This window comes from Pipistrellus kuhlii, unplaced genomic scaffold, assembly GCF_014108245.1.
Source record: "Pipistrellus kuhlii isolate mPipKuh1 unplaced genomic scaffold, mPipKuh1.p scaffold_m20_p_5, whole genome shotgun sequence".
NCBI lineage: Eukaryota > Metazoa > Chordata > Mammalia > Chiroptera > Vespertilionidae > Pipistrellus > Pipistrellus kuhlii.
Genome location: NW_023425551.1, coordinates 38,887,131 through 38,905,338, shown reverse-complemented (window position 1 = coordinate 38,905,338; position 18,208 = coordinate 38,887,131). Strand labels below are relative to the sequence as shown.

The 18,208-nt window shown below is 35.3% G+C and overlaps 1 protein-coding gene across 3 annotated transcripts in view; it reads right to left on the bottom strand.

Moving 5' to 3' along the window:
- MMS22L (MMS22 like, DNA repair protein) overlaps nucleotides 1-18,208 on the bottom strand; it is a 97,354-nt gene that overhangs the window by 26,389 nt on the left and 52,757 nt on the right. For all 3 annotated transcript variants that reach the window (XM_036415108.2, XM_045572693.1, XM_045572694.1), the window contains 2 exons: nucleotides 6,435-6,628; nucleotides 1,697-1,847 (listed from right to left, as the gene is read on the bottom strand). In XM_036415108.2, the coding sequence (XP_036271001.1) occupies nucleotides 1,697-1,847; nucleotides 6,435-6,628 (345 nt within the window). The remainder of the gene's footprint in view (nucleotides 1-1,696; nucleotides 1,848-6,434; nucleotides 6,629-18,208) is intronic.

The following is an 18,208-nucleotide window of genomic DNA, read 5'->3' as shown; positions in this document are numbered from 1 at the left end:
CAAAAACTTGATACATGGGTTCCTCACGAACTGAAAGAATCACAGTTAACGCAACGCATTAGCAGCTGCGATTTGCTAAAGAAACGTAAGGAAAATGATCCATTTTTAAAACGACTGATAACTGGCGATGAAAAATGGGTTGTTTACAACAATATCAAGCGGAAAAGATTGGAGCAGGCCAGGTGAACCAACTCAAACAACATCAAAAGCTGATATTCATCAAAAGAAGGTTTTGTTATCAGTTTGGTGGGATTACAAAGGAATTGTCTACTTTGAACTCTTACCACCCAACCGAACGATCAATTCTGATGTCTACATTGAACAACTAACGGAATTAAACAATGCAGTTGAAGAAAAGCGGCCCGAATTGACAAATCGAAAAGGTGTTGTATTCCATCATGACAATGCAAGGCCACACACATCTTTGGTCACTCGGCAAAAATTAATGGAGCTTGGTTGGGATGTTTTGCCACATCCACCATATAGTCCTGACCTTGCACCATCTGATTACTTTTTGTTTCGATCTTTACAAAACTCCCTGAATGGTAAAAATTTCAATAATGATGATGATGTCAAATCGTACCTGATTCAGTTTTTTGCTAATAAAAACCAGAAGTTTTTTGAACGTGGGATTATGATGCTGCCTGAAAGATGGCAAAAGGTCATTGATCAAAATGGGCAATACATTACAGAATAAAGTTATTTAGTTCCATGAAAAAATTGTCTTTTTTAAAAAATTCGCAATTACTTAGTTGCCGACCCATTAAATCTAAAACCTCAATAACATACCAGTGTCTACAAATTCAGCAGTATCAATGTATAATTTCTTTCACAATGGTGAGTGAGATAGGTCATTTCAGGACAGAAAAAAGGAAGTCTCACAAAAACAGTTTTGAAAAAGGGCTTAAGCAGTAACTTTTTTTTTTTTTTTAAATCCCCACCTGAGAATTTGTTCCCATTGCCTTAGAAAGAGACAGAGACAGAGACAGAGAAAGAGAGAAACATTTATGTGATGCCCTAACTGGTTTGGGATAGAGCATCGGACTGCAGACTAAAAGGTCCCAGGTTCGATACCAGTCAAGTGCATATACCTTGGTTGCAGGCACATCCCTAGTAGGAGGTGTTGCAGGAGGCAGCTGATCGATGTTTCTCTCTCATCGATGTTTCTAATCTTTATTCCTCTCCCTCTCTTTAAAAATCAATAAAATATATATTTTTAAAAACGAATAGACCTTAAAAAAAAAGAAAGAAAAGAAAAACATCAATGTTGATTAACCCAGCAAGAGGTTGTACAAGACCGGTTCATTTGCCTACACAGGCTTGGAGTGAAGACTGAAGACAGCAAAGAAGGAAGCCAAGCACTGCAGAAGGGAGTGGCTGCTTCCTGCACTTGTCCTGATCAGGGATCAAACCCACAACCGGGGCATTGACCCTGCAACCTCTTGGTGCACGAGATGGTGCTCCAACCAACCGAGCCACACCCACCAGTAGCATTTTTATAAAGCAGGTCATGAGACATACGTTAGCTTTTTCTACTGTTACTTACTGTCAAAATCTGATAAATCTAAAAGCAAGGAACTGCCAAAATGAGAGCATGTATAGTAGAGACCAGGTTTTATTTATGAAATTTTTTCCTTTCCTGGTGTATTAATCTATCATGGGTATACATTAACGTTAATACCTGAAATAAAATTACCTGTTTTGGAGGAAATGACTTAAATATCTTGCTGCAACTTGAGGACAGATGATATCATCCCAACCAAAAAGTTGTATCATTGCTTTCACTGGTTGAGGCTGAAGATCTGACGGAGCTGTGCTGGGCATGTCCATTGCCAGCAAAGTAAAATCTAGATATAAAATGAGAGAAACTTGTGGTGAAAAATTGTAAAAACCCTTTGCCCTCCCAAAATTATATCAACAGTGATAAAAAAGAATTAGCCCTAAATAATAAATGTCATATTTAGAAACATAGAAAAAGCTAAAACCAAATTAAATTCATATTTTCAAAGACATTTCTGTTGTAATCATCTAGATCTCTAAGAAAGGGCTCAGATAATTTATCTCAGCATTACTCAGAATCTGTAATGGCTCCCTCAATTTGCAAATTCTAAACTGGGTGTTTCTAATGTGCCTTCTAAAACTATTTCTGGCATCTGCTCTTCTCCAATCAGGCTAATTTACTTGCCACCTGCCACAGATGAAGAGTTCACTCTTACCTTAGACACTGTACATTCTCTTCTATTAAACCTTGACCTACAGAGCATCTATGACACTATGCTTCCTTCAGAACCCACTAAGCCCAGGAACTAGAATTCCTTAATTAACCATGTTAAACAAATATACTTTACTTTGAGATTTCCAGGGAATCCAACTTAATTTGTACTATATTAATTTGTTTGTCAATAAATTCCTGATTAAGCACTAGTTTCATGCAGCATTCTTAAATGATGGTTATTTATTCTCCCAAACCTCTCATACAACTTGCTCTATAGATAGGGTGAGTTTACTGCTGCTTCTAAAATACTTTCCCTTCTTCCTTCCAAAAACCTCTAGCTTTGGTTCCCATGTCATCAGACTATACCATCCACTAACTCTCCTTGTTACATCTACTGCTTCCTAGGTCATCTGCGCTCTTTCCTTGAAGATTGTAGCTCACTATCATACTAACAGCACTCCTCATAATCCTTGATGTGGTTCTCCCAGTGTCCTGGCCTTTCAGTTTTGTGAAATCCTCTCCCTCAATGAATCTATCTCCCATGGTGATGATACCAAGAGATCTTGGCATTAACAATAAATTCAATCTCTCCACAATTTCAACTCTTGAGAAATCCACTTTCAGACACCAAACTAGCTTTTCAACTCTCCTCCTGTAGGTTCTCAACTCCCAACAAATCTTTGATTCCACCACGACCTACAATTCATTGATCCTACCTTTATCCTGTCCCTCACTGCCTTTGTGACCGACTTCCTTTCCCTTTTTAGGCAGCTTGATTGCATGGCTTATTATTGTACTCATTTGTGTATATCATCAAACCCCTTGCTTCTCACTTGATTTGTTGTACTTGCCTGGAAAAAACACCACCTGTTTAATTTCAACTCTTGGTTTTCCCCCTACATGTATCCACACCAGTAAATGGCTGGTGAGCAGCCATGCTGACTGATGTCACTTTAAATTTTTAATTACAAACTTTACTACGTGGGTCCTTAGAACTGGTCAGCATCCCTACATTTCTCTAGTTCCATGGTTGGCAAACTGCGGCTCGAGAGCTACATGCGGCTCTTTGGTCCCTTGAGTGTGGCTCTTCCACAAAATACCACGACCTGGGTGAGTCTATTTTGAAGAAGTGGTGTTAGAAGAAGTTTAAGTTTAAAAAATTTGGCTCTCAGAAGAAATTTCAATTGTACTGCTGATATTTGGCTCTGTTGACTAATGAGTTTGCCGACCACTGCTCTAGTTTATTTCAGTTTTTTTTCTCCTCTCTCTTCCCCATCTTCATTTCCAGCTAATGCCGTTAATTACTACTTCACAGAAAAATGAGAAACATCAGAGGAAAACTACCACCAGCTCCCACCACATCTACCCAGCCGCTGCCATGGGGCCCATTTACTCTGCCTTCTCTTCTGTTATTAGATAATCTGAGACCAAGTCCTCTACAGGATCCCTCTTCTCCTGGGTACTGACACTCTGGCACCATCAAGTCTCCCCACTCCAGAAATTCCGGTTTACATTATGCTGAAATGTCTCCCAGGTTATCAAAAAACCTTTTTGACCCCATGTCTCTCCCTAGTTAACATCCTCCTTTTTCTACTTCCGGTAAACAGCGATACTCAGAAAGATTTATCTATGTATGCAGTCTGCTATACCTATTTTCACATTTTCTCTTGAACCATCTTCAATCAGGCCTTTGCTTCTACCACCACACCAAAACTACTCTTCTCTTCAAGGTCACTAGTGACCTCCCTCATGCTAATAAATCCAAGGACGGTTCTCTGGCCTCATCTGACTTGACCCATTAACAGCATCTGAGCTATTGATCACTTCCTCTTCCTTGAAATGCTGTCATGTGATTTCCAGGGCATCACACTTTCTTGGTTTTCTCTTATTTCACTGGCATTCCTTTTGTAGTCTTCTTTCTTAGTTACTCTGTACCTTACAAACCTGAAGTTTGTCCTCAAACTTCCCTTTCACCAATCATTAACTCTACAGGTGATCTCATCTAGTTTATAGCTTTACAGATTATTATCAGCAGTTTCCATATTTACATTTCCAGCTTGGACTGCTTGGATTGCCTAGGCTCATCCACATGCCTATTTTACATCCCTACTGGGATTTTAACGGATATTAAAAATATGTCTGTGTCCAATGTCAAAATCCTAGTCTCCCCTCGTAAAATCTGCTCCTGCCACAATCTTCCTCATCTCAGCATACACAGGGAATTTTCTCTTTATCTATTCTGCTTACCATGCTACCTTTAAAATACTTTCTCTACCTTTGGATTGGAAATTTGGCCACTGCTCCCAACTCTGTGCTACCACTTCAGCACAAACTGCTCATTTTTGTGCTGTTGCAATAGTTCCCTAAATGGCCTCTCTGCTTCTCTCCTTGCCTTCCTATAGTCTGTTGTCAGTCTAGCAGCTAGAGGGATCATATTATTCATTTGTTCAAAACTTCCCAACAGTTTCCAATCTCAGAGTAAAGCAAAAGGCTTTATAACTTCATACAAGGTAGAATACAAACTAGCTTGAGCCACAAGCTACTGACTACTCTCTGCCTTTCTGAACCATACAAGCTTTTATGGTTTCCCTGTAGTTCCTAAATCACACCAGACATGTTCTTGCCTCTGCATAGCATGGATCTCTTCCCTCCATTGGGTTTGCTCAGGCCTCCATGACTACTCTATTTAAATGAACAGCCCTGGCTGATTTGGCTCAGTGGATAGTTTCAACCTGAGAAATGAAGAGTCCTGGGTTCAATTCCGGTCAGGGGATGTGCCTGGGTTATGGGCTCAATCCCCAGCAGGAGGCATGCAGGAGGCAACCAATCAATGATACTTTCTCACCCTTGATGTTTCTATCTCTCTCTGAAATCAATAAAAATATATATATATATTTTTAAAAAGTAGAACCTGCCACTGGCCTACCTTATCCCTAGCCTATTCTATATTATCCCTAGCCTATTCTATATTTTTTCTTTTTCTCCACAGCACTTATTATCATATTACATATTACATTACTTATTTATTGATTATTCTGTCCCTCTACTAGACTATAAGCTCCATGAGAACATGCAACTTATATATGAGAAAAAGATTACCATCCTTTTCCTACTGGTATTTTCCCAATGGCAATAAAAGTGCATATTCATCAACTGTTGGTTGTTGTTGTTTTTTAAAATGCAGAAAAATTTTCTCTCCTAACTTATCTTTATTTCAAAACAAACCTTAAGCCCACATTTATATACCACTTACTTTCAGCACCTAGGACAGCACTAAACTTGTGTGCTATCATTTTTGTTCACTGGAATGATGAATGGAAGGTAAGTAACATCGGTTACTAATGACTGCTTTGATTATACTGATTGAGTATCAATGTGTGTTTTCATAGACATTACAGTAGTTGGAAAACCATTGCCCTGTCAGAAATTTTCAATCTATCATTATTTATGTTTTAATTATGGAAGTGCTACCAGAATTCAAGATCTTTTAAAATCTGTACAAGGGTACAATAAAATAAACCTTGGGTTTTTTAAAGCATTAGAATAAAATACATTAAATACCTTCATATAAGTTGCATTTAAAGACATACAGTCACCATACTGATCTCTGTCTATTCCGTCCTTGTTAACATATTTTGGGCAAAATATCCCTTGAACCCTCTTCTTAGAAAACTGCATATATGCACATTCATATATTCAAATCCATGCCTACAAGTCATCGAATTCAGATTAAAGCCTAAAATGTTGTTAGTTTAATAATCAACTCAAGTACAAGTTACAACATAAAATAGAATCAGAACAATAATGTTCTATATATTCGACATTACTTTGATTTCACCTAGTTGGTACTAAAATGAAACTCCGGCTACATTCTTTCGCTCTTGACACAACGTGCAGATACTGAGATATCAACACACATAATTTGAAAATAACTTGGACTAGAATAAATCAACACTATTTACTTTCCAAATATTGCATGCATAAGAAAAGTTTATCTACATTCAATAATCTTAAGATGGAACATTATCTTATCTTTAGCAAATAACCACTTAATTTTTACCTTTAAGAGGAAAATAATAAACAAAGCCAAATGTAATTTTTTTCATCTGGTTATCAAAATATTTATTAAATATTTTTCCCATCTGGTTACCAAACAACAGAAGGAAAAACTGACAGAGTTTGGAAAATGAGAAACTAATTAGCAAATTACAAAGCTGACCTGCAGCAGCATCTGCAAGTTGAGAGGAAGGCACTGCTTGTGACATTCTCTGACCCTTCAAAAATGAAAAGAAATGTCTCCACAGTGCACTGGCAACTGCAGCAAGGTGGCGCTCTCTAGCCGACAATGAAGACTGCACAACTAGGTCCACATTTTCCTTTCGAAGTTCCTGACACAATTGTTGATGCATATTCCTAAAAAGAAACAAAAATATAGCTAACATCTGACAAACGCTTACAAAAATCTTTAAATACATTTTGGACTTTTAACATTTATGCCACATGAAAACTGAAGAACCATTTTATATAATTAAAAGCTTTATGCTAAGACATTATGCATTTCTGGTTATTTGATGGATGAATGATGGCATATTAAGCACTATAAAGTTAATGTTAATTACTAATGTCAACCATTAATTATATGCTTTTTAATATGTCAGATCTAAATGAGAAACAGGCAGCTTCTGAATGAAGGTTTGCATTTTGCAACTCACTGTGTCAAGTGATTTTACTTACAATCTAGACATGAAAACAATTTTTTAAACCATCTTCTCCTAAAAGCTTTAGGACACTGCTGTACCAAGAGGAAAGTAAGTATATTTGGCTTATGTGTGGCATTCTAAGTTAAAATATTTTCCTTGTTTAGAAAAGACATAGGACTTGTACTATTATACAAAATTGTAAAGGAACAATCTTAGCATCGTGGTCCAAAAAGATCCAGTCATTTTCACATAGCACATAACAATAAACAAACAATAGAAAGTTATTCTACATAAAATAGTAAACCATGAATTCAGTACTGTCTCAAATTTTGACTCATGATTTGCTCACTTTTTTTTATTTGAATTGAAAATTTAGACAGAAATATTAGAAGAGGAAATACTAAGATATTTCATAGTGATCTGGAGTTAGAAGGCATTTATGCAATATGCCCAGCAATTAATAACGGTTATTTAAAACTAAATGCATACTATGATATTATTCCTGTTTCTGTTTACATTACTGCTATATCAATTGAGAGTATACACAAATGCATGGATACCATCCTTACATGTTCTTTTTTCAATTAAAGGAAAATCAGTGAAAATAACTGATGAAACTAAGGAAGAAGACTTTTTGAAAGTAGAATTTCACTTAAAATAATTAGTTCTTGAACAAAGAGATAAGACATTAATCCCATATTCCTGATGATTTAAATCAATTTACCTAGGGGAAGGGAACATATGAAACAACTATAGAAAACACAGAATTAACTAGTACATGTAACTAAAGCAATTCCACAAAAAGATCAAACTGCTGCAAGACCACATCTTAGTCCTTTTCATGTAACTACAAATAAGCAAATATTTATTACTATAATAATCAAGTATACAACATTTGGACTCTGTGACACTTTACACTGGAATTCTTGGGTAATATCTAATACTACTTCAAGTACTGAGAAAAAAAAAAAAAGCATATAAATGCCTGGGGAAAGAATATCATAGCAAGCAGTTCTCAGAAAAAGCTAACTAAATATCTGGTATTTTCTCTCTGTGTAAAAACCTGCCTGGCATGCTTTCAACTTGAACTAGTGGTTAGAGGACCATTTCAGGTCCTTTAGTTTTCAATAAGATGAATATCAAACCACTAAAATCCATTTGGCAACTAACTCAACTGCTTGCATCAATACAGCAAAGTTCATGAGTACATTTTAACACACCAGAGTCTAAATAAAATAATACCACCATTTGCACAGCCCATTTATAGCTTTTTCAAAGTACTGGTTTCAAATGATAATAAATAACTTTTACTTGGATAGGATGGATTTTGCCCATTATTTCTGAATAAGTAAGCTTTTCTTCAGTAACTAAAACCTATTTCCTAGGAAGGGGCATCATTTCTGATCATCCTCTATGTGCTAGAAATTCTTTTAAGTAAAAATCAGAACAATTGTATAAGATAGGTATCATTAATCCTCTTTATAAATGATAAAGTAAAATAATGTACCTCAAGGTCACATGGATAAGAAGGGCTGGCCCTAAAATCTGAACATAAATCTGATTCTGAAGCCTGTACTTTCCTTTTACACACTAAGATACACTTTTATGCACTAAGACACACATGTGCACGCACTCTTTAAACACTGATAAATTCTCTCCCTACTTGGGTTGAAAAAAATTTCACTAAGCCTAGGAAAAGAATCTGGAAAAGCCTTATGTAGGTTTGCCTTGCAAAGAGCCAGAAGCAATACCAGAATTCTGTATGGGGGAAAAACTATAAGATACCAAGAAAAATGCACTAAAAAGCAGTATTTATTTGTTTACTTATTTATTTGTTAATCCTTACCCAAGGATATTTTTCCATTGATTTTTAGAGAGAGTAGAAAGGAGTGGGAGAGACAGAGAGAAACATCAATGTGAGACACATTGATTGGCTGCCTCCTGCCCATGCCCGACGAGGGCTGGGGAGCAAGCCTGCAACTAAGTATATGCTCTCGACCAGAATCGAATCTGGGACCCTTGAGTCCTTAGGTGATGCTCTATCCACTGAGCCAAACCGGCTAGGGCTCAAGGCAATATTTAAAATAGGCAACAAAGCTGAACCATTTTTGACCTCTCCACAACAAAATGTTGAGGTACAGGGGTATAACTAAGAGTATTATGGGGATCTGATTCAGAACTCTGAAAACAAACAAATAAACAAACAAAACAAAAAAAACAACCACAAACCCCTTGGTTAAAAAATTAAAGCCAGCAATTAGACTCTCCAATGTAAGAGTTAACACAGCAAAAACAAGTTTCAATTAAGTACAAGACACTGACCCCTAAACAGACTTGTTTTAGAAATGTGCAATCACTTAGTATTTTAGTATGAAAAGAAGCTATTGATATATATCCTGGAATATGCAAATACTTCCTGCTCCATGGTTTGTATGCTAAAGCAGTGTCAGTCTGAATCAGAAGAATGATAATCTGTTATTGTAACACAATACAAATATTTTTAAGACCTTATAATCATTTCTGTAAACATGAAGAAATCAGAGAGAGGCAAATACAGGAAATGCCAAGGATTTACTGCAATGTAGATCTGAGGGAAGAATCAAATTTCTGCACTATAGTAAATATAGTTAGAAATACCCATGCAGTCATAGGTAATTTTTTAAATCCCATTTTCTGCACCAGAAAACTAACTACGCAAATATTACAGAAGAATACGTTTATTATATTAGATGTGGCTGCATACCTCCTGAAGGAACATAGATAAAAACATACACATTGAAAGAAGCTCTGTCATTAGTGGTAACATTATTAAAGAAAACACAAAACATATAAAATCTATAAAGAAACTAATATAGTTCTAGATGTCATGGCTATTTTACAAACCATTTTCTACATTCTTCTACAAACAGTAGAAAAGTAAAACTCAATATATAAAAGTAAAAATATGAAAGCACTAAAGGTAAAATGTGATTTCAGGTTAAAAAAAAAAGGAATCATAACTTGGCAAAATGTTGTGAGTAAAGACAAGCTTACCATAGGTTAAAATCACGTTGGAAAAACGCACATGAAAATATGCATGCGTAACTAGCCCACTTATATTCTAAAAGATGCAATATAGTAGAGTAGAAAATAAAATTTTCCGAATGTCTCAATTCAAATTTCAGTTCACATAATAAAAACAATAGCAACATCCAGCATTTATTGGTATTTACCATGTGCCAAGCATCATGCTAAGTGTTTTATAAGCATTATTTCTCACCCCTATGGATTAGGCAAAGTTATGTTTCTGCCATTTATTCTGTGACTGGAGGAAAAGTTTAACCTCTGGTTAACAAGTAATAGTCCTAAACTTAACACAAAGATTCAAAGAAAAATTATCACGCTAGAATTCAGACTTAAGTTTTATAGCTCATCAAGATGATTGAGGGTAAAGACCATATTTAAGCTTGTTTGAAGCCCTTTGACATTACAGCTATAAGACACTCTAGGCAGATGAATGGTATGACTTAGGGATTTCTAAAAAAACAAGACAGCAATCACCACTTGACCGTGACTCATTTCCAAAGGCATAATGCCACATAACCTTGTTCTGTTTATATTCAGTTTAGGCACTCATTTCCAGAAACTCACCACCAAATTCAATAGCAAGTATGTGGTAGAAGAAATGGTCTCAATATAAAACTAGTCAGTGTCCAAGTTTGCCTATTAGCAGAATACCACATGGATAAGATCTTAAATTATGATCCAGGATCTTTGTCCTTGATGTTAGAGGTACTTCAGAGGTAAGATCATCTCTGTAACAAGTCTCACAAAAAATACACACACACACATGCCTAAACAACCAAACGATTGGTCACTATGTTGTGTACTGATCACCAGGGAGCAGACGCTCAACACAGCTCAGCTGACCGACAGGCGCCAGATGTAGGGCTCACTGCTGATGAGCACAGATGGCAGCACAACTAAGCAGTGGGAGGTGCAAGCAGGGCTGGTATGAGGGGGAGCTGTGTGGCCTGGGCTTGGGCTCCTCCCTTACTGCCTGTCCCTTTACACACTACTACATCCCCAGAGGGGTCCTGGATTGTGAGAGGGTGTAGGCCAGGCTGAAGGACCCCACTGGTGCACGAATATGTGCACTGGACCTCTAGTATTAGATAAAGTTCTAAAGTCATCACACTAGTCTTTTGGGATTTCAAATATGTTTTTCTTTTTCTTTAACTATAATTAGCAAACATACACATAAAATAGTAAGTTAGGTGTAGATTTTGCATAGAAAAAAAATAAGAAGGAAAAATCCTTAGCAACTAATGGCTAAAAAAGAAAATCAGGATACATTTATCTGCAACACAGGCAATAATGTGAACAGTTTATAAAAATGGCCTTTATTATAGAACAGAGATCTCTAATCTCTCAGTTTGTTTTTTTCATTATACATGGCTACAAATTTTTTGCCACTCCTTGGATCTAGCAGATTTGTGACTGCTATGACCAACAGACATGACATTATGTGACTCCAAGACTTGGTAATACAAAAACTATGAAGCTTCTGTCTTGTTTGCTGGGAAAACTCAGTCTTAGAGAACTGCAATGCCACGCATTAAGTACAATTACACTGAAAAAACACTTTCAAAAATAGGCAGTACTTGAGTTAACTGTCCTGGCTAAGCCAGTCTTCAGCCATTCTATTGATAGCTCAAACACTCAACATGTAAGTGAAGAGGAACTGGATCCTCTACCTTCACTTGGTTTAGTCCCCAGCCCTGTGAATTACCCTGACAGAATCATCTTAGTTGAGGCAGAGAAGAGCTGTTCTTGGCTTTCCAAATTCCCACCTTATAGAATCCGTAAGCATAACAAAAGAGCTGCTGTTATGGTATTTTATGCCACTATGTTTTGTCATGGCTATCTACTATATACTAAGTACTATGTAGCAAATAGGGATTAAAAGGTGAGAAAGATATATATCTGACCTCAGGGAATTCACAAATGGGGAGAGGGAAGCAAATTCTTTTCATTATAAGTATAATCAAGGGGTAAAATCTGCAACAGAGCAAAGGCAGACTTAAAACAAAATAGCTATGTTTTAAGGCTCCTAGGAACTATCTATAACAATCTCAGAAATTCTATAGTTGCTTTAGGACAAATGAATTGCAAAGGTAAAACTCATTTGAAAAAAAAGCTACTTTATTTTTCTCCTGTCCCACAAAACAGCCATATCAAGCATGTACTGAAGCATTTTATGCCGAGTATCATATTTACTTTTAATAAATTATATATAGTTCTGTTGCTTTCACATTTCATTAATAATTGGTAGATTTTTATAAGTTTCATTTAAATTTCCCCTAGATATAGGGTAATATATTTATGAACCTAAAATCATCTTTTAAAGAAAATAAAAACATCTTTCACAACCTAGCTTAAGTCTCACCATCTCACTTTTTTGTGTGTGTATCAATCACCAACTAAGTCTGAATTTTTTTTAAAAAAGTAGTTACTAGTCAATGTATAAAATTAATAATAAAAATCATCAAAAAGAAATAAAAATACAGACTTGTTCAGGAGAAAACTGTATTTAACCATCAATATATGTCTTAATTTTAATTTAGTTATAGTTACACACCGTCAGCTCTATCCACTAATTACAGCTGCAATCATTAGAGTACATTTTACTACACATGCTCTGTGGGGGAATGTGCTTTTGGTTCAAAAGAATTCAAGATCATTTTATTAAAGATAAAGACTCAAAACATTTTCTGAGGTCAAATATTCTACCACAAGTTTTCTAGGTCTAAATTCCACCTGTGAGCACTTTTTCCTAATTGGTGGTAATAAATTCCCCAAAAGAAAGCGTTTAATGGTAATGTTGACTGATTCTTTAACTACATGTACCCAAATGTTCCTGTCACAGTGAAATTTGCTCTGTAATTTACCTTAATGGACTAGGTGTTTCAATAAATAACTGAAAATGTCTAGTCTCTTTTCCCTCCATTTAAATCAAACCCACTTCTAAGTCAACAGATCGTCTCAATGTATAATTACAATAGTTAATGCATTGGGAAAAGTGACATTCTTTGATAAATAATTTTTCTAAAACCTCTTAAGCATTCTGCATCCTCAATATTTCCTTACACTCAAGAAATGCAGTAAATTAAAACAATCAGACACTACTAACCACTGCCAATTGTGATAATGGAGCTAAAAATCTTATATTTGGCTCTAATAGTGACTGTTTTCAGTTAAAAAATCAGTCAAACAAAGAGTCATAAAGTACCCAGGGATATTTTAGAAAGAATCTTCTTCATAAAAAAAATATAACCAATATTAATAGAAATAATAGCTTAGTTACCACTGTAATATAATTTTAAACCTGGGTATAGAAATAAGTCCTAGAAGTTTATAAACCCATGGAAATTATGTGTAAAGTTTGCATATGTGTAAATGTGTTTATTTTTATGACAAAAGAGACTACAGTTTTCACAAAAAGGTCTACCTCAAATGAAATGCAACCTACCACTTAGGTCTGTCACTTTTATTATACCACTTATAAACATCTAAGTACAACCTGAATGCCTCCTCTAGATTTCTTATCCCAAATCCTCTTCTCCCTCTTTTTTTATTTTCCCACTCTGTGCTTCTTCTCCTGTCCCCAACAACCCAGTGTAACATCTGTATATCAAATACACTAACCTAAAAGAAAATTTTGAATTTTATAAAGAAAATGCTGTTACTAGTCAATGTATAAGAGTAATTTTCAAAAAGAAATAGAAGTATAAATTTGTTTGAATCAAATTTACAGTTAACAGTCAATAAATTTCTTAATTTTAATTTAGTTATTCCAGGTACTTAGATATACACACATTTCTTTCTAGAGATGCTATTTGCCCTGTTTATTTTTATTCTAATTCCTTAAAAGGAAGAAAAGATAGGTTGAAGAAAGTTCTCCTAAAAGATTACCCATTGAGTCAATGATCTGTGGGGGTTATTATAAGCTCTATTATTAGGGCTGAGAGTCTCAAAGATTGTTATGTTACTAATTTTTTTTGCAAGGCTTCAGCAAATGAGCCGATTTATCTGGCTCTGCATGCTTGGGGCTTGATACATGCTATTTGTACATGACAGGTTTCATCTACATAGAACAGCTGATAACATTTATCTGCACATCAAAAACACACCTCCTGTAAAAAAAAATTACACATATGCTGGGATAAGAAGAGTTGAGTAAAAGACCGAGGATATCTCATAAAATGGAACCAAACTACAGGAAGATCTCCAATTGAGTATGAATGTGCAACAAAACTATAAGAACTACTACAACACACACACACAAAAAAAAGAGAAAAAAAATACTTCAAACAATAATAAAACTTTATGATCAATGGTTCATACAATTTTATGACCAAAGAAGAAATCTTTCAAAATAAGTATTAATAAAGTCCCCATTAATTATAACCAACAAAAGAAACTTAACCCCTGAAATTTACTCATGTGGGGGGGAAATGTTTAAATTGATTGTTGCTATGGTTCACAATTAAAAACCCTCTGTTGAAACTTAAATTCCTATAAAAAAGTAATTTTAGACAACAGAGAAACAAACAAAAAGATAACCAAATGTAAGACTGCTTTCCTTTCAGAAATGATAATTAGCTTAAAAGCATCTGTGTCCAAGATTCTGAAAGAAGAGCATAACCTACGTATCTGAATTATAAGGTAATAGCAAGGTTATTTCCAAATTTCAAACAGATGATATATAACATTCTTTTGAGAAATACCAGTATTTTTCTTTGTGAAGTATATATCAAGTTAAAGAGTTTGCTCCTATAATTCATCATCTTTCAGAGCATAAGGCTATATTGGACTTCAAGAAACCTCTACTTCTCCTCTTCTCAGCATTTGGTAATATAGACATTAGAACTAATTTTCTATCATTCAGGAACAACTGTTGGATCACTAAACTTGTATCATCATCACCTCTGCAACACAGTAAAAATCACTGCTAGAACCAATGGTTTATTAGATCGAACCCACCATCAACAATGTCAACTCTGCCTGGTTGTGTTAACAGGAAAATGTTTTACGAGTTCCACCAGTGGGCATCAATTTAACTTGCAACACCAGCTATGCTGTAAAACTGTGAACATAATTTATAGGGTGACCTGTGTGAGTGGGAAGCAATATCTAGGTGAAACTTCTCACAGTCTGACAAAATGCTTTGATTTGCACCATTCAGATGATTGAGCAAAAAGAGTTTAAGCAATCACCACCAATAGCCTTTATCTCCAAATGCAGTAAAAATTTATTACTCTATGAGTGCAACCTATTGCTTTAGAATCAGGCTTGATAGAATACAAATGATTGGATAAATATTACATTTTCAACTGGTACACATCTTGTCCATTAGGTTTAAATATTGGACAAACCGTGTGTTTAAGATAAACATCAGTCTTAGCTGATTCCATCACATAGTACATTTAGAAAGCCTCCGAATGTTTCCATAGTAACAAGTTTGTGCTTACATATAGCTGAGGGTACATGTTCATTGCCAATTAGGAGAAAGTAAACTGAGAGACCACCGAACTCTTCTTAAATAATTTACCTTTATCTTTTACTTAGTACTTAATACAGTTGACAGTATTTACACACACAAATATATTGCTTTGTATGAAGTAATCAATCACTCAAACAGACCCCTTTCATAAATACATGGCTCATCCACCCATCCTAAATAACAGCTTACTATTCAGGCCCTCTCAGAAAATTTGAACTAGACTAGATTTCATACTCATGGCTACTGCTATGAGCTTAGGGAAAGATATTTACCTGACAACTTCTCTATCTGCCTCCCAAGACCATATACCTTTAAAGATGGAAATGGGCATCTCTGATTTATGTATCCAGAGCACAGCTCTCATGATTACTATATCATGCCCTTTAAATATCCTTTCTAGCATCACGGGAGGGATCCCATGCATATATCTTCAGTGCCATGGGCTCCTGAGGAACCACAGTAGCCTTGACTAATCTGATTAACACAGTGTTACTTTTTACTATTTTCTAATTTGGTTTAATTAGATAATGCAAGGTAAATTATATTATCTCCAATTTGGTAGTGGAAAAATGAACTCAATTGTTACATAACTTGATCAACAAGTACAAAAATAGAAATGTAACCCAGGTCTGTTTCACTCCAAATCATCTTCTACTATCAGCCATAATGAGGATCTTTGTTAGAAATGAGACTATAGTAATTAAAATCTTACAACTGAAGGTTTTAGAAGGTACCAAATAAAAGTGAAATTAGACTTAAACATACAAAGAATTATTTAAAACAGGCATATCTTTATAATACCTGATTTCCAGTCTTTATTCATTAAAGAAATATATTACTAATCAAGGGATCATCCGGCAAAATGACTACTGGCCATTAACCCTGACAGTTGACCTGTTTTCCTTAATCAAAGGTTCTAGCCATGTCTTCATGCATTTTGTTTGCCACATTAAAACAAATGATTGCAGTGTACAAAATGGGTATAAAGCAAAAACCTACTATTTAGAGATAAATCATCCTACACAAAGCGATCTGTTACAGTAATACTATCGATAGAAGAGACTTAAGCATTTAACTTGAATACCTAGCAAGATCTTTTAAGCTGTTTTTCTTATCTTGTTCTTCAAAATTCAAAACTAGAAAATCCCACTTGACTATAAAATAAAAAAGAAAAAGGAAGAAGGTTGTCCCTTCTAGGGTTAACATGTTTTTTGTAAGATTTTAAGTGAGATTAACCTTTTGATCACAATAGGACTGGTTATTGGTTTTATTTTTTTTTTTTTACTGCCTTTAACTCAGGTAAAAATCAATATAGAGCGAGACAAAGGGCTCCAGAGGGTTTGGCTACACCAGCTTTGGGTTTGGCTCCTGCACAATTCTACAACCTGCTGAGGCTGGGAAGGATTAGCCTGCTTGTGTTGAGTAAACTGATGCTACTCAATAAACAGTTTCTGTTGTAAACCCCTTAGGACTTGCAAAGCCACACTAGTTGGCAATAGACCTGATAAGCTGCAGAACCAGCTGTAATCTCATTTAGACCTGAGCTGATCCTCCTGTCCTTTCATTCCACAGGATCAAAGCAAACCACTGAGGAGGCAGCTGTATTATAGCGACTTTGCTTGCTGGATGCAGTAAACATTTCATAAATTCCACTCCTTGAAGCAAGTCTCTACCTAATCTACCCAGAGCTGGAACAATCAATGGATTTCTAAATTCATTAGGCTGATTATTACAGGGTAACCATTTTCTCTCTGGAGAAATGTGATGATTGCAGGCCAACTTTATAAAGCAATTCCTATTTCTGACCAACCTTTATTTCTTGAAGGGCCCAAGTTTCCCCACACAATACCAAATAACAATGATATAAAAAATTAATTAGCTCGTTATCTTTAAAGCACATTAACAACTGAACAATATGTGGTGTTGAATTCCTCCAGTTATAACAGCTGACCACCGCTCAAATACATCCAAGCTTTAACAGTGGCCACATTTCCATGCTCAATAACTCAGGGAGAAGGCCAATCCTTGCTGTGAACACCCCATATGCTGGCCAAAAGTGATATTTTAAGAAATTATATAGAAGAGAGTTCTGCAGTTTATTAGATAATATTATTTATTTTTAACTTTTCCATAAAACAGAACACAACATTTAAAGTTCCAAAATGAGAGTATTAAGTATTTTATTTAAAAAGTGTTTCTTTCCCCTTACTATCTCATTTTATTGGAAATTTAATAGGAAATTAAACTTTAAGTTATAAAGCTTTAGAAAGAAGCCACCACTCCCAAATTTAAAAGAATACAACTGGATATATAATGGACACTGAAGAGGCAGGTATTAGTTATCACATCGCAGGTTACTATACAAAGTAAACATAAAAGAAATGAAACCAAAAACAGATGTGCAGGGCTATATATAAAAAATCAGCATTGAAAATTATCAACTGATAAATAATTTAAAGCTGAATTCCAATAGTTCAGAGGAACCCAATGGAACATCAACTCAAGGAGTACAATTTTTTTTTTTTTTGTATTTAGGCTCTGCAGTACAAATATGATACCACACATTCTTGCCATTTTATAAATCTTTAAAAATGTAAAAACTATTCTTACAGTTCAATGACTGTACAAAAACAGAACATTGGCCAGAACTGGTCAGTAGCACTTTAGTTTGCCAACACCTTCTAGTCAAAACTACTCACTGTACAGCAAGGACCCAGGCCCTGAGGAACATGGGTTCTTGTGTGTTAA